General features: G+C 39.9%; 1 protein-coding gene across 1 annotated transcript; it reads right to left on the bottom strand.

The window, feature by feature from the left end:
• Positions 1-1,131: 1,131 nt before the first annotated feature.
• Positions 1,132-19,450, bottom strand: LOC127298869 (uncharacterized). The gene is made up of 36 exons (XM_051328728.2): positions 19,083-19,450; positions 18,764-18,851; positions 15,151-17,375; positions 14,665-14,779; positions 13,603-14,373; positions 13,106-13,406; positions 12,536-13,011; positions 12,313-12,439; positions 12,107-12,231; positions 11,321-11,991; positions 11,086-11,203; positions 10,883-10,999; positions 10,645-10,739; positions 10,044-10,195; positions 9,160-9,215; positions 8,865-9,078; positions 7,951-8,367; positions 7,581-7,858; positions 7,374-7,459; positions 7,207-7,293; positions 6,253-6,514; positions 5,744-6,166; positions 5,547-5,643; positions 4,513-4,829; positions 4,298-4,408; positions 4,018-4,185; positions 3,778-3,906; positions 3,587-3,676; positions 3,360-3,466; positions 3,093-3,241; positions 2,638-2,711; positions 2,471-2,566; positions 2,220-2,342; positions 2,011-2,094; positions 1,718-1,858; positions 1,132-1,614 (listed from the first exon to the last, which is right to left on the bottom strand). Exons 1-36 carry the CDS (start codon positions 19,364-19,366, stop codon positions 1,279-1,281), a joined length of 9,510 nt encoding a protein of 3,169 aa, XP_051184688.1. The 5' UTR covers positions 19,367-19,450; the 3' UTR covers positions 1,132-1,278.
• Between the last annotated feature and the right edge of the window lie 678 nt (positions 19,451-20,128).

Below are 20,128 nucleotides of genomic sequence, written 5' to 3'. Positions count from 1 at the left end.
GTTTGGCGATGCTTGGTTTTTTTGCCAAGGTGTCGACATGGAGGGCGATGCGAGCGTGGCTAGGAGGGGGGTTGAAGAACACAAGTTTCCTTTTTCTTGTAGAACTTATAATTTCAGCTCTAGTAGGAGTGAACTACCCAGATCTCAACATGATTCATGCAAGGGAGGTTAAGTTCCAGCTTATTTTCATGCGGTGTTTGGAGTTACCTTGTCGAAAGCATGGGCAAGGGTAATGATATTCGTAACAATGTCACATGTGAAATGGAAGATACAGAAACGAAACAATGACTTCTCTTTACAATGGTCGATAAGACAGTCTTATCGATTAGAGAAGATAAAAGAATGTTATACAATGGATTATCTCTTAGACTTAACTTCAACAATTATTGTTTACATTCTCTTTAAATTATGGCATGATTGAAAATAAGCTGGAAAATACATAACCTAGATAAGCCATCTCGTACAATGGAGAAATACACCTCTTAGCTAAGAGAAGATAAAACCCATTTTAACATTTCTCAACTCAACAATTCTCCTACATGTCATTGCTAAATAAGACCATGCACGCCCTAACTATCTATCTAGAATCATAACATATTTTATGTTTACAAAAGATAAGAGAAGACCATCTATCGCAAATGCCTAAACTGATTCAATTTTGGACAATGCGCTAATCCCCTCATCTTTGCAGCTTCAAATAGAGGCCACAGAAAAATTCGAATTCGATCATCTACCTGTCAAACTAATGTCGTGGGTCCCATGAGATCCACTGTGGCATGTGTGGCCTCTGTCCTCTTGCTTCTTGAGCTGGCATTGGCAATTCGCTTGCTGAAAGATGCGGATCTCTTCCAGATCTCCTGCCGACCAAAAGGCGGAGACAGGTGACACTGAAGTCTGAAGCCATCCTTCCATCTCGCCCGCTGCATGTGCCGTCCGTCCAGCTCTATTTGTTGTGTTGGTGAATTTATCCCCGTCAATTCTAGTAGCGTGTTAATAACGAGAGCACTCGTGTGGGAGTGCACATGTGGCAGCAGATGCTGAGTCATAGTGTGTATGTTTCTGTAAATTTGTAATCGAAAAAAGAGAGAAAATCCAGATTTCCCAACAAACCACAAACCGACCAGCGTTCCGTGCACAAAGATGTGGATATAACACGCGGGGGCGAAAATTGCTGTACAAAGCTTTCTCTTGTGTCAGGAAAATTGCTGTACAGAGCTGGCTCGCATGGCGGCCACGTATCATCTATCTGCACAAGGTGGTGATCACCAGCCTGCCTGCCTACTCGTCGTCTCTCCTCTCGATGAAGCTCAGGAGGAACCCGCTCACGATCCTCCTGGCGATGGGGTTGGGTATGTGGCGGCACAGCCGGCCGTCGACATAGGCGACCACGCCTGAAGCCGCGAACCTTCCCACGGTCCACAGCCTGCCCCGCTTCACCAGGGCTCCTTCGCTGGACGAGGATTCAGCTTCGCCTTCGCTACCTGTGGATGACTGCTTTACTTTGGACGTGATCTCGGCGATGGCCTTGGTGGCTTCCCGGTGCAGCACGCGCACGGCGAAGCCCACAAACAGGTGCTCGCACAGGGTGATCACCGTCGGGGCAATCTTCCATTCCTGCAGTCAGTAACAAGTCCAAAATTATCTCCACGCCATCTTTGCCAACTAATAGCCGACTCTATGCCTCAAGATAGCGGACGCGTGCCAAGAGGAAACTTACAGGCTCATTTCGCAAACGGCGCCAAGAGCGAACTGTAGAAGCATCTCCTTTCAACAATCCCTTGCTCACAAGAAAGCTCTTCACATTTTCCACAATCTCATTTATGAGAGCACTATTTGGTGGTAGATTTTTCAGGAAAACCTGGAAAGGAGGTGTCCCATGCTAGAGCGTAAAGATTACGCAGAATAACATTTGTTTTGCACATGTGCCCTCTTCGAACAACAAAAAGTACAAGACGGTGATGATAGCGTGCAGTCCATAGCAAAAGCAAACATATAGTACAAGGAAATTACCTGGTCATCAACCACCCTGACACGAAGGTATTCTTGTTTATACATGACTTCCAGCATAGCTTGTAGGTACCCTTCGATGTATAGCTGAGCAGCGACACAGGGCATGTGAGAAATCAGCGTTAAACAAAAATACAGTGTCATTTCACAGTAAGTTGTGAACAGAAGCCCTAAGCTTCGAAAGTACAATATACTAGCAGAATAGGCAGAACCTCATCAAGTCCAGCGCTGCGATCAAGTTTGATCTTTCTGTCTGGACCACCCTCCATTATAGCCTGCCCTAACACAGATGGCTCCATTGCTAACCTCAAGATACCTCTGTGGAAGCCAGTAACCTACGAAAGAGGAATAGAGTACTTTTTTTATGACTGAAGGGCAGAAGCCCATTGTACTGTCATATACAATGATCCCTTTCAGAAAAAAGGGGGAAATTGGCAAGAAGGGGAGGGATGTATGTCTGTACCATGCCATTTAAACCATTTGTTTCTGCTCCTTTTACAACGTTATCTGAAACTTCCGTGATAGCAGCAAAGAGAGCATTTGAACTTGCAGTTTTGACCTACATAAGATCAAACATTTACATTAATCCACAGGAGATCATTGTTGATCCAGAAAGTTTCAGATGCTCACAGTTTTCCCAAGATCACCAAGGTACCGCTTTGTTCCACCTGATTTCATATTTTTGCTTATAAACTTAAACATGCCTGCACAGATGAGGAAAGTCATACAGCATTCTAGAAGAAGCCAAAATAAAAAAAATGTTAATTTAAGTCTATATCAAGGTACAAAATAGTCTAATTTTTAGATGAGAAAGAAATATATTATGATAGTGCTTGCCTAAGTTAAGAAAGGCTATATCATAGGTCATGCCTCAGAAGAACATGCACCATAATAAGTGAAAGAAACTCGAATGAACATCACAGTTAAAGCTTTGGTAGCAACAAACTTTCAAAATAGGACAGTGACTCTTTTGATCAGTAAAAGTATCTTCTCAAAAAAAAAAACTTAGCCTAGTTTGAAGAAACAACCACATGATAATAGAATAACCATGAATCATTTGCCAAAGACAAAATGACACATCTTACCTATAGTAAGACCAGGAAGGTTGAGTGAACCATCAGAAGGGTCAAAGAAAACATCAAGAACAGATGAAGCAGAGTCATCAAAGATCGAGGCGAAAGATGGAGGAAGCAGCAAGCTTCCCTTTGTTACATAGATTGCCCTCAGGGCATACCTATCATCAATTGCTCAAGATTAGTATCTATTTGGATGATCAAAACTGAACAGATAACACCATACGAAATGGAAAAAAGTTATAGCCATAGTTTGTAGACAAACAATGTTTTGTGTACCATGAATAGTGCTGGGCACATTTTAGAAATAGCTCACGGAATGTAACCAAAGCATGATTTAGGAGAACACCATTGAGCTCCACTGATGAATTACTTATCTCAGGCACCTAGGAAAAGGTAAAACGAGAGGATTTTATATAACTATAAATATGGATTACCACCGAGATTCGTACCAAAATCAGGAAAGGTGTCATTTGAACGTAACTTGAGAGCTGTTTTAGAAGTACCTTTATAACGCTGTGCAACAATGCACTCAGAGCCTCTTGAGCAGAGCTGTAAGATGTGTGTGGACTTCCAGGACGAAAGCTTGCAATGATCTTCAGACATCAGATTTATAAGAAAAACTTGACCAGTAAGTAAACATTGAGAATGTAATGCGATAAATCAAAGAAGCAAAACGAAAGGAAGAGCAAGGCACCTTAATTGGATGTACTTCGAATTTTCTAAAATAAAATTGTGTGCTCGGTGTACCAGTAGGAGCAAGGGATGTTCTCCAGAATGGTACAAGCTTCATTAATGTTCTCTCATCAACTTTCAAATCAATAGGCTGTCACATCCTTTTGTTAGTTAGAAGGTTTATTATGGCAGTGATAGTAGTGAATAACAAATGAACCAACCAACTAAGTTAAACAAGATGTAAGCACACCCGTTATATTACCTGTAGAATTATGGCACAGTAGTGGACTTGTTTGACACTGGAATTGGTTGAATTGAGTACAAAAACTATACGAAGAATACTTTCACTGAGAGCATCACCCTGAAGTTTGTTCATCCTGAGAACTGACCCAAAGGAAGCTCCATCCCACTTTTCATCCACATTTAATGACTGCAAGGTTTTCATGTTTCAGAAACTAGAGCAAATTTTGGTTCCACCAATAAATAATCAAGTTCAAATGCGTGGTTAGCATCAATTTAAAGGCACAAGGATCACTACTTACATAAATTGCAACAGAGATATGCTTGTATCTATCTGTGATAACTGAATCAGCAGATAAATGCTGAAGTCTTGCCGTTAATATTGTAGAAGGTGATTGGAGCCTTTCGTCGCTCTTCAACAAGGAGACATGAAGAGATAAAACAGATCAAGATTGATTCAAACATTGAAAATGGTATCTGTCATGCTCAGGGTGGGTAAACCTAGAATCGAACAAACCTGGCTCTTATCAAGAAGATGAATACACATATAAGAAATTCTGAACTGTGCACGTGCTATAGGCCGTTGGACTTTCTCAGCTTTGGGATTCTCTACATGTTCACATATCCGTAGAACTCTTGTTAAACCATCGGCATACACTTCATATCCTATCTTAAACACCCTCAGTCCAAATGAATCATCATATCCTTGTTTTCCTGAACTGAGTCCATTACTGAACGAGAAATCCAGATTGAGCCTGCTAGTTTGACGCATCTTCAGGAATGGCTTCCATGGACTGATTTTGTCAATTTTAATTTCACGCAGTGCCGGTGTATCTGAAGAAAACCAATCAGTATGTTAGACATATAATTAAAAAAAATAGTCAGCACTGAAAACAGTGTATGTCAATTGATGGGGCCTCCGACGGAGGGGGCAACCTCACTGAATCACAAGTGTATAGGGTATTCACCCATGCTCTGGTACCATGATGAACACACCATGGAAATTCTGTTACATGCATAATAGGCCGCATGGTTAAACTAAAGCTCCCTTCTGTTCTCTAGGCTAGATAGCTGACCCAAGCATGCAAGAAAGCGTAAACACAAATATCTACTAGAATTGACTGATAAGATTTTATCAAACAGTGAAAAATTCCCAAGACAAGAATTCATGTGAATAACTAGATCCATATCACATATATTGCTCTGTATCATCAATATTGTAAGTTGCGACATTCCTTAACAGTTGCAAAAAACGTAATATGATAGATCGCTGAAAATTTCCATTGCAGATATAAAACTCACTTCATAAAAGTAAGGTCCGCAAATTTCTGTTTACCATTCAAGAACTAAGTGGTAGAATAACTGTTAGCTTTGTGCTTTGTAGAACATTGATATTTCAAATTTGTGCTCAGATGCATGTGATATTTCAGTAGTGGAGCTTAGTGCAGCACAGTATGGACAGTAACCAATTTTGTAGTTACTGATAACTAGCCACATAATACATTTTTCAATAGAGCAATAACTCTTGAGAATTAGGAGATAAGAACTTGCCAACAATGCGCACAACCAACTTGCGGGGTAAACTCAAGTCATCCCATGCATACTGTTCCGAGTCTTGAGGGTGTAACATATCCGATTCATCTGAATCCTAGAAATTCCAGAGAAATTCAAGATTTATCAATAATATTACAATACATTATAATTCTGTTGGTATGATATATAGATAGAATTTAGAAATGCACTCATACCTTCTGGAAATACATGATAGATGCTTCATTCAAGCAATTCTCTACCCGATATGGTAGTGCAACCTTTGGTGGCTTAGTGAAGTGTAGAACAAAAGACGTATTCTCTTGAACAATATCAACAGAAGCAAACTTTTTCAGCTTCCCATCTTGTAAAGTGTCTCCTTTAATAACATCTGTTTCCATGCCTTCTGATCTTCTAAATTTCATGAAAAAACGGCCAATTGATGAAACACAAATTGGTCCGGACCAACTATATCCTGTTTCTTTTGGAGAAAACTGGATAAATATGTGTGAATCCTCGGATATATTTTTGTGCTTCTTTAGAAACAAATCGAAGTAGTTTCCTTCTCGCTTTTTTCCAGGTTTCCATGTCTGTAAGGTAGCCCTCTGTTTAGCTTCAATTGTCAATCCATCCATGTCATCCTAGTCAAATGATAACCAAAAACATAAGTACCAGATGAGACTGTAATCATGAAACAGTAATATTTGCCAGAGCAAAAGTGAAGCACCTGAACAAGACATTGGCGAACAGCAACTGCAGTAGCGGACTCATTTGAGATAACATATCTTGGCACGATTAATACGACTTGTGATGACACAGGCAAGCCATAAATAACAGGTTGTAAAGACATGCCAAAAGCTGCCACACGATGGGGCAATACACTATCATGGATCTCCAGAAAAAATTCAGTGAAGCCAGATAATGCTTCTAAATCAATAAAAGCTTCTGACCCTTTCTCTTCATGCAGGCTTATTCGCAGTTTGTTTGACCTGCCATGTATCAGATCGTCATTTTACATAAACATGTTTGCATACCTGGTGCCAGAAGGTACATTCAAACACATACTGCTCTATATTGGCACTACGAAATGAACACTTTCCTGGCTTTCATGTACTCGCATTTACATGACTAAAATAATCATAGGGGCATAGCACAATGTGGCAATCTAAAAAAAGATGTGGTAATCTTTCTCAATCAATTAAAACACATCCATTCATTCACACTTTGAATAACATAGAAGAAAAGGAAATTATTCATGGGACACATGCATATCATCCACTGAACCTGTTATGGAGAAAATATTCACTGATTCACGATTCTGGTTTTCTGTAAGTTGCAGGAACTACATGTTAGAACTAAAGACAGAGGGGACTTAAGACGTTGATAGTCAACTGACTGTGGTCAGTATGTGCATTTTGGCCATGTATCATAATAGCGAATGACTCTTGAAATATATTTTTTCCTGGTGTTTATTGCAAAATATTATTGCTTGAGTTACACTATGACAGCACTGAAATTATTTCAAGTACTGAAATTATTGGTGATCTACAGAAAAACTGTGACATAAAACTAGAACTGAATGAATGTTGTGTGAGCTCTAATAGATTGCCTGCTGTGACAGAACTACTGGATTGCATCAAGGACTACCAAACAATGAACAAAACTCAGGGTGATTGCTTACTTTGTAAACCAGGAGCTCATTGACATCGAGGACAAAATACAACCATTCTGTGGAGGAAGATTAATATTGTCTTTTCCAGTTACAGACCTGCAATAAATAAGCACTGTATGATTAATTCTGTAAGAATGCTTTACCAATTACTGAGCATTACATTCAGCACCACGTACGCAGGTAGTGATTTTTGATCGGAAGCTGTGCACAGCAAGGAGTAGTCACTGGCATTTTGTAATGTATATCTTGTGAAAAGAGCAACCTGAACAATCAAGAGAACGATTATCGGGTACATCATTTTGAATCTTCCGACTTCGTAAAATATGCAGTTTCACCAGATATCACTGGAATAAGAGGAAAAACAAACCATAGACTCATTCTACCTCAAGCAAGCCTTTCTCTTGACGCAATAATCTTAAAGAAGAATGAAACTTCCCAGGACCAAATTCTAACTCCAGATCAAGGAATTGAGCCTGAGCTGTCTGCTTTTGCATTCTCTTCACCCAATCACCACTATTAGCTACCTTGGACTTTGAACCATATGAAATTAGTGTGACTGAAAAATTGAACATGGCAGGATTCACATAGAAGTAAGCACTTGAACCACTTGTAATCGTTGCCTGCTTTCCGACGAGACCATAATTATCTTCTCTGATATTCTCTGCATTATCATAATATGTAAGACTCGGTAAACCTAGCATTTTTTTTGTTTGCTTTCCTCAATGGTTAGATGCTCATAAAATAAGAGTTTACCTGGTTGGGAGTCAGTCAGAAGCACATGTATGTCTGTCTGCAAGAAATTGTACACTTGGACAGTCGGGTATATAAAAATTTCTCTCTGCAACTGTAATGCCACCGATGCGCTTCTGCCAGATACACGTGAACCATTTGTAGGCTGCAAAGGCACATCTCTACCCAGAGTATGGATTAAGAAATGAAGATCCGTTACGTGTTGACCATCAATAGAAACAGGGCAACTCAAAGAGCTGAAAGAAGACTTCATGGAATCAATACTGAAGGCTTTCCTTAGGTTATAATTAAGTTTATCTATGACACCAGATATGCGGATTGCTTTTTCGCCGGTTATGTCTTCGGACCACTGCACTATAGTTTCACGGCTAAGATCAGAGTGCTCGGAAATCTCAGGTCTAATTGACAGCATAAAATTTCCTGAAATTCAAGAAGCATGGATTACACAACTGTTAGAGAAGTGCCCTCTAAACTATAGAAAGGGAAAAAGGAATATATTTCAATAAAAGGTGGCAATCTCAAGGAATTGGACTACATATAACAGAAGACATATATGAATAGATCTAAATTTCGTGGGGGTGGGACTAACCAGTTAAGTATCAAATTCAGTAAGAATGGCATGCATGATCCATATATCACACTAATCTGTAAATCATAAAAATGAAAGCTAATACCACTGTCCAGGCATGCTACTGTTAACATGCACAACTGATATCATTGCACAAGTATCTAAGAAAAGCAGATGGAAGTTGATGTTTATAATGTGGACAAAGATAATTTAGTAAATTATATAGATGTTAAGAACTTTTTTTATCCTTTGATTCCTATAATTTTTTCTTACATATCAGTTATGTCAGGAGATATCACATCATGCATAACACATGATAATCATGCCAAGAAAGGGTGCAGTTACTTGCCGAGAGCTAGAGCCATCAACGCTTTTTTGGGTCCTCCAGATAGATCCATCGCGTCAAATACTCCAGTAGATTCATCAACCATGTCACCACATCTAACTGTGACAAACGCTGCTTCTTCATTAGTTTTTTGTGGCCTCTGAAACCGAAGTTCAAGAGGAAAGTCACTCTTATTATATATCCTCAACAAAGGTTCGACTGAAAGGGATAAACCTTCCTGCAGTGAGTCAACATTAGCTCTGAGAGAACAGAATCAAATGCAATATTCACTAGCTAACATAAGCATTTGCTTTCCTACCACAGAATTCTGGGACACCTTGACCACAACAAATGGTCCAGAGAAGCGCCTTGAATCTACAGTGCTCAGAGGAACAAAAACATTACAATAAAAATACCATCACCACTGCACAAATAAAAACGAAAGCAACAGATTCTAACAAGACAAAAATACATGAAATGTTTTTGCCTTAGTGGTCTAATTAAGTGAAAATTGAAAGAGGACCATGCAATACAGTCCCAGCTCCCAAATCCAGAACTCATTGCCCTCAAAATGGATTGGTTGTCACGTACTCCCTCTGTCACACAAAGAATGTACTTTCAGCTTTCTTAGAAACTCAAAATTTTCTTAAGTTTGACTGTGTTTATACAAAAAAAAACAAGTACCAACATTTATGCCACCAAATTAGTATCATTAGATTCAGGATGAAATATATTTTCACAGTACCTATCTGGTTTAATAAATATTTTTATACTTCTGTGTAAACTTGGTCAAACTTTGAGATAGTTTGACTTTCCAAGAAAGCTGGAAGTACACTCTTTGTGGGATAGAGGGAGAAAATCAAAATTTGTCAAATAGAATGCGTATGTAAGAGTGCTTTTGGTGTATAAGTCCATGAGTAAATTTCTCAGAAATACATGTATTAACCCATTTAAGCTGAGGTGCGCCACAAGAACATGTCAAGAATGTAACGGTATGTGTAAAGAAGATATACTTAATTTTAACAATGCTCATCTGAAATAAATAAATTTCAAATAGCAACAATTCTCTAAAGAAGACAATATTTCAAAGAGCCTTTGGATCAAGCAACCAAGCCTAGGACCTAGACCACTTGCAGAACACAAATCCAAAAGCCAATGCTGTTGCATTGAATTGTTGATGAATATAGTTGTTGAAAGAAGTACCTTTGAGAGATGATACTAGGGTTCTCCATGCGAAGATGCCAGGCTCATGGAGAGAAATATTGATTGGAGCAGTTGAAAATGCCCCTTCCTTGAATAAAGAAAAAGAAACCGCGCTCCGATCATGTGGGCGATTATCATCAACTATTAAGTGTCTGTAGGACACGTAAACATAAGAAGAAAGTTACGAAATAGCAAAACAAAGAAACCACAGTAGCATGCAAGACAAAAAAAAATACAAAGAGTGGCATAGAAACTTGAGGAGCAATGCAATAAGATGAAGCGAGTCCACTGACACTTAAGTTATAGCGCTAGTGAAAAAATGGGGCGAAAGCCAGATTCGTCGTTGCAGAAACAATGATGGATAATTTAGAGGCACCAAACACTTGGTCAAGAACTGAATGCCTATTTTGAGAATTTGCACAAAAGAGGTTCCAAAAATCAAAAGACTAAAATCACAAGCATGCTCCATAAATTTTATGATCAAAAAACCTGGAGGACTATTATAGTCATACACCATTTGTTGGTCACAATGTACAAAACGTACACCTTGATAAGATGCTGAGAATACAAATTATTTAGATAACCAACAAAATGAACAAACCTCAAGAAAACTGAAGTTGACTGTTGCCCAGGAACTATTGCATCCCCATTATTTTGAAAATGACATACAAGTGCCAGCCTTGAGTTGTTCTCTATCTGCAACAGTAATGAGTAATGCTCATGCATCAGTAAACTAGAATAATACTATTGACAAGACAGGAAAAAATATCTGGAACAAAACCTAAAATATGGTAAGCCCCAAAAGTAAAATATTCATATAGGAAAGTTCAAGTTCAAACCTTGCAGCAGTTAGGAAAAATAGCTGAGTTTCTCACAGCATATGGACCCATCAAGTCTAACTTCCCAACCAAATAAAGCAGCACGTCAATTGAAAGCTCATTTATAAAAATATCCACCTGCAAGAATGAAGGAGATCCTAAAGCATGCTACAGAAAAAGAGGTCTGTCTAGTTCAAAATAAGCATATTAATAGAGCATTGCACCTGTTTTAAATGAAAGTAAAAACGGAGTGGTGTCCTGCTACGTCCAGTAACTGGATCTTCGTTGGAAAATCTAAATCGGAAGAACACATAGGAGGTGATAGGTGATATTAGGTTCTCCCTGTACGTTAGATAGAAATAAGTCAATTTCCAATCTCCAAGCCAACATCGAATGAACAACTAAAAAATCCATTAGTCAACAAAACAATGACTATTAAGAAAGTAGCACATCACATACCACATATCTTTGCGTGCATCATAGTACTGCCCTGAAACTTTGAATGAACTTAGAATCCTGGTCTTGGATGGGTATATTTGTGTAACAACACGGATATCACTTATGCAGTTTTGGACAAGTGGAAAAACATCACCAGTATCAAACACTTCATGGGTAATGGTAAAACTTATCTTATCAATACTCATGGTTATATGCTGTGAACTTGCACCAGCTTCCAACCTATCCATTAGAGCAGAAGGCAACTCATCTTCCAGATCTAGATAAGAGTTACCATCCAAGTTCGTATTGGGAACAATGAGCCTTGCAACATCCGAGAATAGGGATTCATCTAAAACCTTCACCTTAAATGGATTTCCTGGCTTTTTAACAAATTCCAGTAGCCCATCCACAAATGCAATGCCATAGTTGTTTTTCTTGTTCACAAGGTGGTAAGAACTACTTGAGATAACCTTGCAAGATTTGACATCATCGTCGTCATCCTCAAAACTATCAAACCCGAGAGGAGATGTGTTCCACAGTGAACAAGGTTTGTCAACAAATGAAGAAACTTCAACCAAATCTGATCCTTGAGAGAAACTAAGGGCCAGTTCTTTGCCTTCATCAACTTTTGCATGTAAAGATAAAAGAGAAATATATGGTGTGTCTGATCTCCATGTCTTATGGTGTTTCACCTGAAAATAATATCATATCATTTTTTGTTTACACCCGTGCTATTTCCTACAGCACCCGGTTAGCTGAATATTACAAGTGAGAAATTCATCACGGTACATAGGTACAAAGGATTACCCTAAATAATGCGTGTTCACCAGCAAGGGAATAATGGTATGCACCGACCACTTCATATTCTATTCCAGTTTTTTTGACTGATACATACATCTGTTGATCAAGATCTCGTATAGCCACAATTGCTCCTATTATGGCAGAAATACATGGGTTAGTAGAGTGAATTTAAGTGATATAAGAATTTGGTTGATGTCATTAAGCATAATTACCATCAGGTATAGTATAATCAATATTATCCAGCTGCTCTTGTTGAACAGTGTCACCAATCTCTATTTCCTTCTGAGATGAGGTAGAACTCAGCATTCCTTGAAAAGGAGCAAGTAATGAAGAGATCATCTGCATAGTTCCAGATATAGTTCACTGGTAGAAGGAAAAAAAGTAACAAAATCCCAACCACTGTCCAAAAGATGGCAGGTAAGATTAGGAAATCACCTCAATGCTTGATAATGAGATTGCCACCTCCAAACCAGAAACAAAACCCTTTCCAAACCAATCACCACTTAAACACATCAAATTAGAATCTCCATCCAATTCTTTCTTCTCGATCTTAAGAGAAGTAGAGAAATGGCTGAGGATAAAACTCTTATGTGAAGAAAATTCAATTGATGTGTTGCCCGTTGAACCTTCCACGGAAGAAGTTGAACTTGGAGGAGCATCACGATCACGGGTAGCATTATCCACTCCGTTGGATGGAAGATATTCTTGAATTTCAGACTGAGATGTAAGAGCAATAGACTTGCTGGACCGAAAACGGGGTGCTGGCACATCTCTATATTGCTCACGGGTAGTCTTGGGCATACTACTAATAGTGGAGACTGAAAGATGCTTCACTTCAAAAAACATCTTCATGCCAAAATTCAGTAGTTGAAGGCTTGCATCAACCTCAAGAGTTAATCCCTGATATATACCTAAGTGCATAGAAAGAAGATTAAATTATCAGGAAAAAAGATTGCAACTCTCCTTGGCTGTGCATTAAAGAATGAAGTTTATGAACTCAGTTACCAGATTCATCCACCACAGCAAATGTAAGAGAAATCCGAGATAAATCAATATCTAGACATTTGACAGCACTCAACTGGGATTCCTCACTTTGTGAATGAAAAACTACAGACACAGGTGATACTTCCCCTTCTGTATAGGTGTTCCTCACATTAGGGTCACTTCTTGTAGAGACTGCAGTTACTGAATCTTCGGCTATATTTGAAGTTGCACACAATGGGAGATCCATAAGCAACCAGAAGTAAAATTTGCAGCAGGAAACTAACTTAGCTAAGAGCATTGTTTCAAGAAATATCAAGCCACCCTGTAGTTAACAGGAATGTCTTAGTATCACAACAATAAGAAAATATGCTATATGGAACAATTGAGAGAGAAAATCGAACACTTTATCTCACAAATGACACAATTATTAGAAGCTTGTACAAACAACATCTGATATTGCACAGAAAAAATAATGTTTATCTAAAAGTAGCAAAAAAAATTCAAAAAGGGTGCTGCACCTGGATTTTGCATTTGAAAATCTTTAGATTATCATGGATCACCAGAGAGATCTTCTGTTTGCTGGGCTGATTTACTTCAGTTAAATACTTATGAATTCTGCGGTCTCCAATATAAATCTCAGTAAATTCAATTTCAATAGAATAGCAAATTCCCCAAGAATCAGAAATGCGACCACTTCTAGATTCATTTTCTATTTCCTCATTGGTCAACCTGTCTTTAGTGGGATCAATACACACATGAAAGATGCATTCTGTTATAATCAACTGGTTCTTGTTATATGGTAAACCATCAAGTGCCGTTGTGCATTCAAGTTCGTTCTCAATTATCAAAGACTGAATTCCAGAGATACTAACATGGATGTCTGCACTTTGTCCGCCAAGCAGAAGTTTCAGAGAAGAACTTCTGATGCAGAACCCAACACCCAAAGCTAACATTTCAAGCAATTCCTGTGTTGATATGCCCTCAAATATGGGTGAGCCACTGATGTAGGTTATGATATTGTTGACAAAGGCCGCAGGATTTGGGAAAAGTCCACCACGGGAAGCACTAAAGATGATGCATGTTGATTCCAATTCAAGTTCCACTTCGACCACGAGTTCTGTATGAGAGTCGAATGGTGCTTCCTGGGAAATAATATCAACACCAAGATCTCTTGTGCTCCCCGTAGTATTTTTATTGCAAAACGATACTAGCCTTCCAATAAAATCTTCAGAATACTTAACATTAACCAAGTCAGAATTCAATGCCACCAACTGCATGCTTTCAACAAGCTGTAATGATGACATACTGTTAATAACCACAACAACAGGCATGGGATAGGATACCAAGCACATAAAAAATTAACAGTGATGGAAATAGGAAGATCTTTCATTTGTTGTTCATAATTTGGAGTCTGACATGATTGTTCATCCAAGTCGTGCACAATTTAGTTCTTGTATGACTACTCATCTAATAATCCTGTAACATAATATCATATGTTACTATGTTTACTGAAAAGATTATATAAAATGTCTTAGATTCAATACTGTTGAAAAATTGAAAACTTATGCACACACACTTACCTGGCAAACTGTAAACAGTTCGTCCATGTAGAACAAAGCTATACAGCCAGCAATTCCTCCACCTAAGTTCATTGACAGAACATTTCTAGCCACAAAGAAGGAATAAACATACTTCCTGTAAGGTGTACATATAAAAGGATTGTCAACAAAAAGGATTTTCAACAAAAAAAAAAGACTGAAACACACTCACTCGTGCAAATTGAGGTCATGACAGCTAATTTTGGATTTAAGAATTAATTGTAAAATTGCTGACTTTCAAGAGTTGAGGAATAATTTTAAAATATATACAAGATATTGAAAGTATGAATTCTCATATTAGTTGTAACTTATTGGAGTTAACGCTATTTCACACAACTCCTAGAAAACCTTTTGAACTCAATGCCTCATAGAAGACCCCCAAATATAAAACGAAAAGTTTAGATAACATACTGAACCAAAATACTTTTAGATTCATAAGTTCATGCAAATGCAAGGTTGAAATGTTACCTGTCTGTTGATAGCTGGAAATTGGCCGACATCGGTCCAAAAACATGACACTGCTGATTGGCTTCTATATTATCTATCAGAAGAGAGAAGCCAGCCAATTTGAAGTAAGCATCCAACACAATATTCCCTGAATAAAAATGCCTTGCACTACTTTCCGCTGCAAGATAGGCAGGTTCTTGCACTGCCTTCTCACAAAATGTATTATGTGTTTCTTTGACATATGAATTAGATCTCAGGGGAGTAGACAGAGATGCTGGCCACATAGCACATTCCACATATGCCAGACTGAGAACTATGCAGGACTTGTCATTCATCTGAGAAAACAGGGGCACAAACTTACTTTTGCAATTTTGTAACAAATTATTTTTGTCAAAGGATATCCGGATACTGGGACCGGCGAGCAGTGCTGCAATATGAAGGGTATTTTCCGGAATAGCATCCGACATCACAATTTTCATTCTCTGAGTCAATGATCTCAATGTATCACCTAATCCACTTGTAGGAGTTACACCAGCACCAGTACTGTTCGAAAGGTCTGGTAACTTTCCGTTTAGCTCTTTCAGCTGTTTGTAGTGTATGAACTGTCTATGCAGCATATAAGTTGATGAAGCACACTCATAATCCAAATCTAGGTTTAGTTTCCCGACTGTGAATCTACATTGCTGAAACCCACTCGCACTTTTGTAAGGATCGATGACATATGATTTAAGTTCAAAAATAACAGAAGGCTTTTCATGATGCATCACACCAGATTTATTGTATACAGTGCTAATTACCATCCATTCCCTCCATAGTTCCTCCATACCACTCCCTAGAACAGCAGTGGTAGAATCATCACTGTGGGAAAATTCATCAGCTTGGTTTTTGGAAAATGGGTGCATACTGGCAGGATCACTCCAGAGGATCATCTTAGAATCAGTGTCTTCAGCAAACTCTGATGTTTTAAAAGATGAATTCCTACTAGGTTTGTTGCTATTATCCGCTCGTACCAACTTTGGGACACCAGCGAGGAAAGTCTTCAGTTCCCCAACAACAAAAAACAACGACTGTGTGGTGCAACCAGCTGAGTAAAGTAAGCATGATGATTTCATTACAAGATGCATCGAAGGTAAATTGACGCGATAACTCCTCCTTCCATTGGTCAACCTTTTTATACTGGTGAAGTGATCAGCAATAGGTAACAAGATCACGGAGAGTTCCCCAAGGTGGACACTGAACTGAAACTCCATGTCTGAATCATAAGAAACGCTAGGAAAATTATTTCCGCTGGATCTAGGTGCTTTATTTCCAGAATCCCTAGTTCTCCACACTGACCAGAATATGAATACAAGAAACCTCCATAAACATAAAATAGGAGATAGAATTTTCATCATAGAACAAACCAGAAATGTTTTTGATGATTCTTGCTTGTTCTGCTGCTGTGACATGATAAGTTTTGAACGTGCAACACGACGTGCTCTAGCGATAGCTTCAACAGGAATTTTCTCCTCCAACTCAAGCACATTTACCCAGTGATCTCTGATAGCTTCCAACACTTTCCTGTTTCTTGATACCCTACTGCAGTTCTCCTTTATTACCTTGTCAGAGGGATATCCGACTAATGATAGCAACAACACATAAGCATGAACATAGGACTGCCAGAAAGTAGCACATCTTAAGGCCTTGCTTAAAGAAAATCTTTGGCCCACTATTGAGCTGTCAAGCTTTTGCGCAGCAATTTTCCAGAGCTCTCGACCACTCCTAATCCCGTAGTCTTCCTTTTGGCTCGTAATATCCAATACTACCATCAGTGAAGTAATAGCTTTTGGTGAAATTTTGCAGCATGCATTAGGAACATGGATGCTAAAATCAGCAGGTTGGAGATTATTCAAATTAACACAAGCAGACAAGCCGGTGAAAGATGCAGTGCCATCTGTACGATCATTCTCCTTCAGCATAAACTCAAAATCATCACATTTAACAAGAAGGTGATTCTTCTTTCTAGATGATATAGAAGACCCAACTAATCCTCTGAACAGAGAACTGCGAGAAACAAGCTCAGGGCCAAACTGTAAGTCGGTTGCCCTCAATACCAAAACATGGGAGTCATCAAGATATCGTACTTGTATTGTGATATCATCAATCCGCACCTGACTACAGTTCAGAAGTGCACTGGAAAATACCGATGTAACCTTATCTTCCAGGGATCTAACTATGCCTTCAATCATCTCATGCAACATTTCACCCTAAGAAAAAGTACAAGCCACAATTTTTAATCAAAAAAAAAAAATAGCAAACGTAAAAACATGAGTGTCAGTGATGATTAACACAGACGGAACTTTGCATACAGAAGATAAGCACGCAGCAGTCTAACTGAATGACTGATTTTCCTAACCTAAGTTGTTGGCAATGTACAAGTACACAAAGCAGTGGTATCACATTTGACAGTTCATGCGTTAGTGGAGTGTGAGCATGCGATTTTTTTTTTGGATTGCTGCTTAGGATTTCTTTGGAGTCAAATTGCCCAGACTGAATCCTGCTAAGGGACATACTTGATGCGTCTCTGATCAAGAAACAAGATGCGGCAGTAGCAGTGTCAGTGATGTGGGCGATATGGGGCAGTCGAAATAAATTCAACCACGGGGAGGCTAAGTATCAGCCGATGAGATCTATGGAGTTAGTTGATGAATTTATCAAAACATTAGATTTCCCAGGGACGAATGAAGGGACTTCTGAATGCATAGCTCCTAAGTGGAAACGACCGTCTAGTGGATGGATGAAGATTAACACTGATGGTGCCATCTGTGTGTTAAATTCAAGAGCTGGGGCAGGTTTAATTGCCAGAGACTCGAATGGCTGCTTTATTAGTGCAGAGGGTAGACAATACAAACATGTTACTGATCCTTTCATAGCAGAAGTGTTGGCTTGCAGGGATGCGGTGCCGTTGGCCTGTTCGAAAGGATGGTCTCAGGTAGAGATCGAGACAGATTGCCTAAACATTGTTTCGGCATGGAGTGGAGAGAAGGAGCAGAGATCATCGTGCTCCCAGATGTTTAAAGAGATGAAAGTTTTAGTCTCAAACTTCCAGGGTTTTTCGTTTCCTTTTGTAAAAAGAGAAGCTAACAGGGTGGCACACTAATGTGCCAGTGTTGCGCTATCTCAAGATAGTTTGGTAGTCTCATATGACTGTATCCCTGGTTTTCTAGCTGAGGTTGTTCAGCTAGAATATATGTTGCCGATTGAATAAATGCCAGTAGGCGAATTCTCAAAAAAAAAAAAACATTTGACAGTTCAGCAAGCTGACCGCAACCTATTTGTCATTTAGTAGCAACGCAGATACATGGAGCAGGGGTAACAGAACCACAAAGCACAAATGTCAACTTCTTGCTTCAGCGGTTACATTTTTGTTCCACCATAATGCTAGTGCATGTACATGTCGTTATCACTAAGGCATGTAGAATTCTCACCGCCATCGCAGAGAATTGGCAGGAAATACTCATCCTAGAAGAAGAAAAGGCTAAAAGACTTGACCATGGGTGCTTTGTGATCAACAATTGCTTCTCGTTCTACTGAGCTTAGAAACAGAAAAAAAAAACACTTGCAGCTGGGGATAGCGTGAGCACGAACTTCGCACCTGAGGGTCCATTGATGCAATCACCCGCTTCTTCTCCTTGGAGATCCATTCCTTGATGTCCGGCCGCTGCCTCCGTGGCGCGGGCTCCCTTCAAAACACACAAAACTGCTTCATCACTGACCCATTTAAGCCATCCGTTTCGTGATAAGATAATATCATACGAACACCATGCTATATGGAGTGAAAACAATTCTAGCAAACATCCAGCCAGCGTGAGGATAAGGCATAGGGAGTACTTCCTAGTTCCTCCCCAACAGAACAAGCAGTATTGCAGTAATGCATATGCATTGCCACGACCGCACGGGGTAATAGAAATTACCTGAGGGTGAGGGAGACGTGGACGCCGCGTAGGACGGCGTTGAGCGCGGGGGCGGCCCAGGGCGAGGCGGCGAGCTCGACCTCGGCGACGGCCGCCCGGTCGACGGTGGCGGGGAAGGAGGAGGGGCCCGGCGCGGAGAGCGCGGCGGCGCCGAGGTCGAGCCCGCGCGCGACGGCGCGGCAGCGGAGCGGGCCCAGGTCCACCCGCAGCTCCCCCGGGTCCGCCGCCAGCCACGGCCGCAGCGCGCCCAGCAGCCGCGCGCGCGCCGCGTCCGCGAGGCCCATCGCCGCCGGGGGCGGGTGTTCTAGGGCTTCATGGACGAGGAACGCTGAGGTGTGGTGATCGTGGTTTCGAGAGGCGGATGGAGGGTGTCCGGATTGGAGCGGTTGGGGTTTCGAGAGGTTTGCGCTAGCTAGCTGCTGGGCTTGTCTCTGTCGCGGAGGTCGGCAGGAAGGGGATAGGTGACACGTATGGTGCTCCCTCCCTATGTTATTTGACACAACTTTTTGATTGTGATTTTTTTGGTTCAAATATGCAAGTTGCAAGGCACTACACAATGTGATATTTTCTTGGGTGTCTTGTGTTTCTTTGTAAATTTACTGTAATTGCTTTTCGACACATTGCTACAGCCTACACCCTACACAATTATAGAAAGGTGTCTCCCACTGCATAATAATATTTACAAAATAAATGATGCACATCTTAAGGTTTGTATGAAGCACATCATCTAATGGTCCTCACCTGCGAAACTTAGAGACATAGAAATCAGATGAATCGAAGAGACAACGGCATTGTTTTGGCCCTCATGAAACACATCGAAAAGAGCCTACTCCTATTTGGGGCGCTTTCTATTTGACATGTTCTGCATTGATCGATTTCGGTGTATGTATTAAGTTCTAATATCTCTCTTCGTTGCTAGGAGTGGATCTTGTTGTATCGCATCGGAGGCCAAACCGGTTATGTTATGCAAAGCAATGTACCAGTTTTTCTTGCTACCAATCCCAATGTAACCTACTCAAAATTATTATCACTTGAAAGATATAATT

The sequence above is a fragment of the Lolium perenne genome, chromosome 5 (genome assembly GCF_019359855.2).
Source record: "Lolium perenne isolate Kyuss_39 chromosome 5, Kyuss_2.0, whole genome shotgun sequence".
Taxonomy (NCBI): Eukaryota; Viridiplantae; Streptophyta; class Magnoliopsida; order Poales; family Poaceae; genus Lolium; species Lolium perenne.
The sequence above is the reverse complement of the archived record's forward strand: the minus strand, read 5'-3'. Positions and strand labels throughout refer to the sequence as shown.

Excerpts from the sequence above, each read along its gene's own strand:
- LOC127298869 (XM_051328728.2), bottom strand. The coding sequence starts at position 19,366 with ATGGGCCTCGCGGACGCGGCGCGCGCGCGGCTGCTGGGCGCGCTGCGG. Across the intron at positions 11,992-12,106 it reads GTGAACACGCATTATTTAGG|GTGAAACACCATAAGACATG; the intron begins GTAATCCTTTGT and ends TATTATTTTCAG. Across the intron at positions 7,460-7,580 it reads AAGAGAAAGGCTTGCTTGAG|GTTGCTCTTTTCACAAGATA; the intron begins GTAGAATGAGTC and ends TTGATTGTTCAG.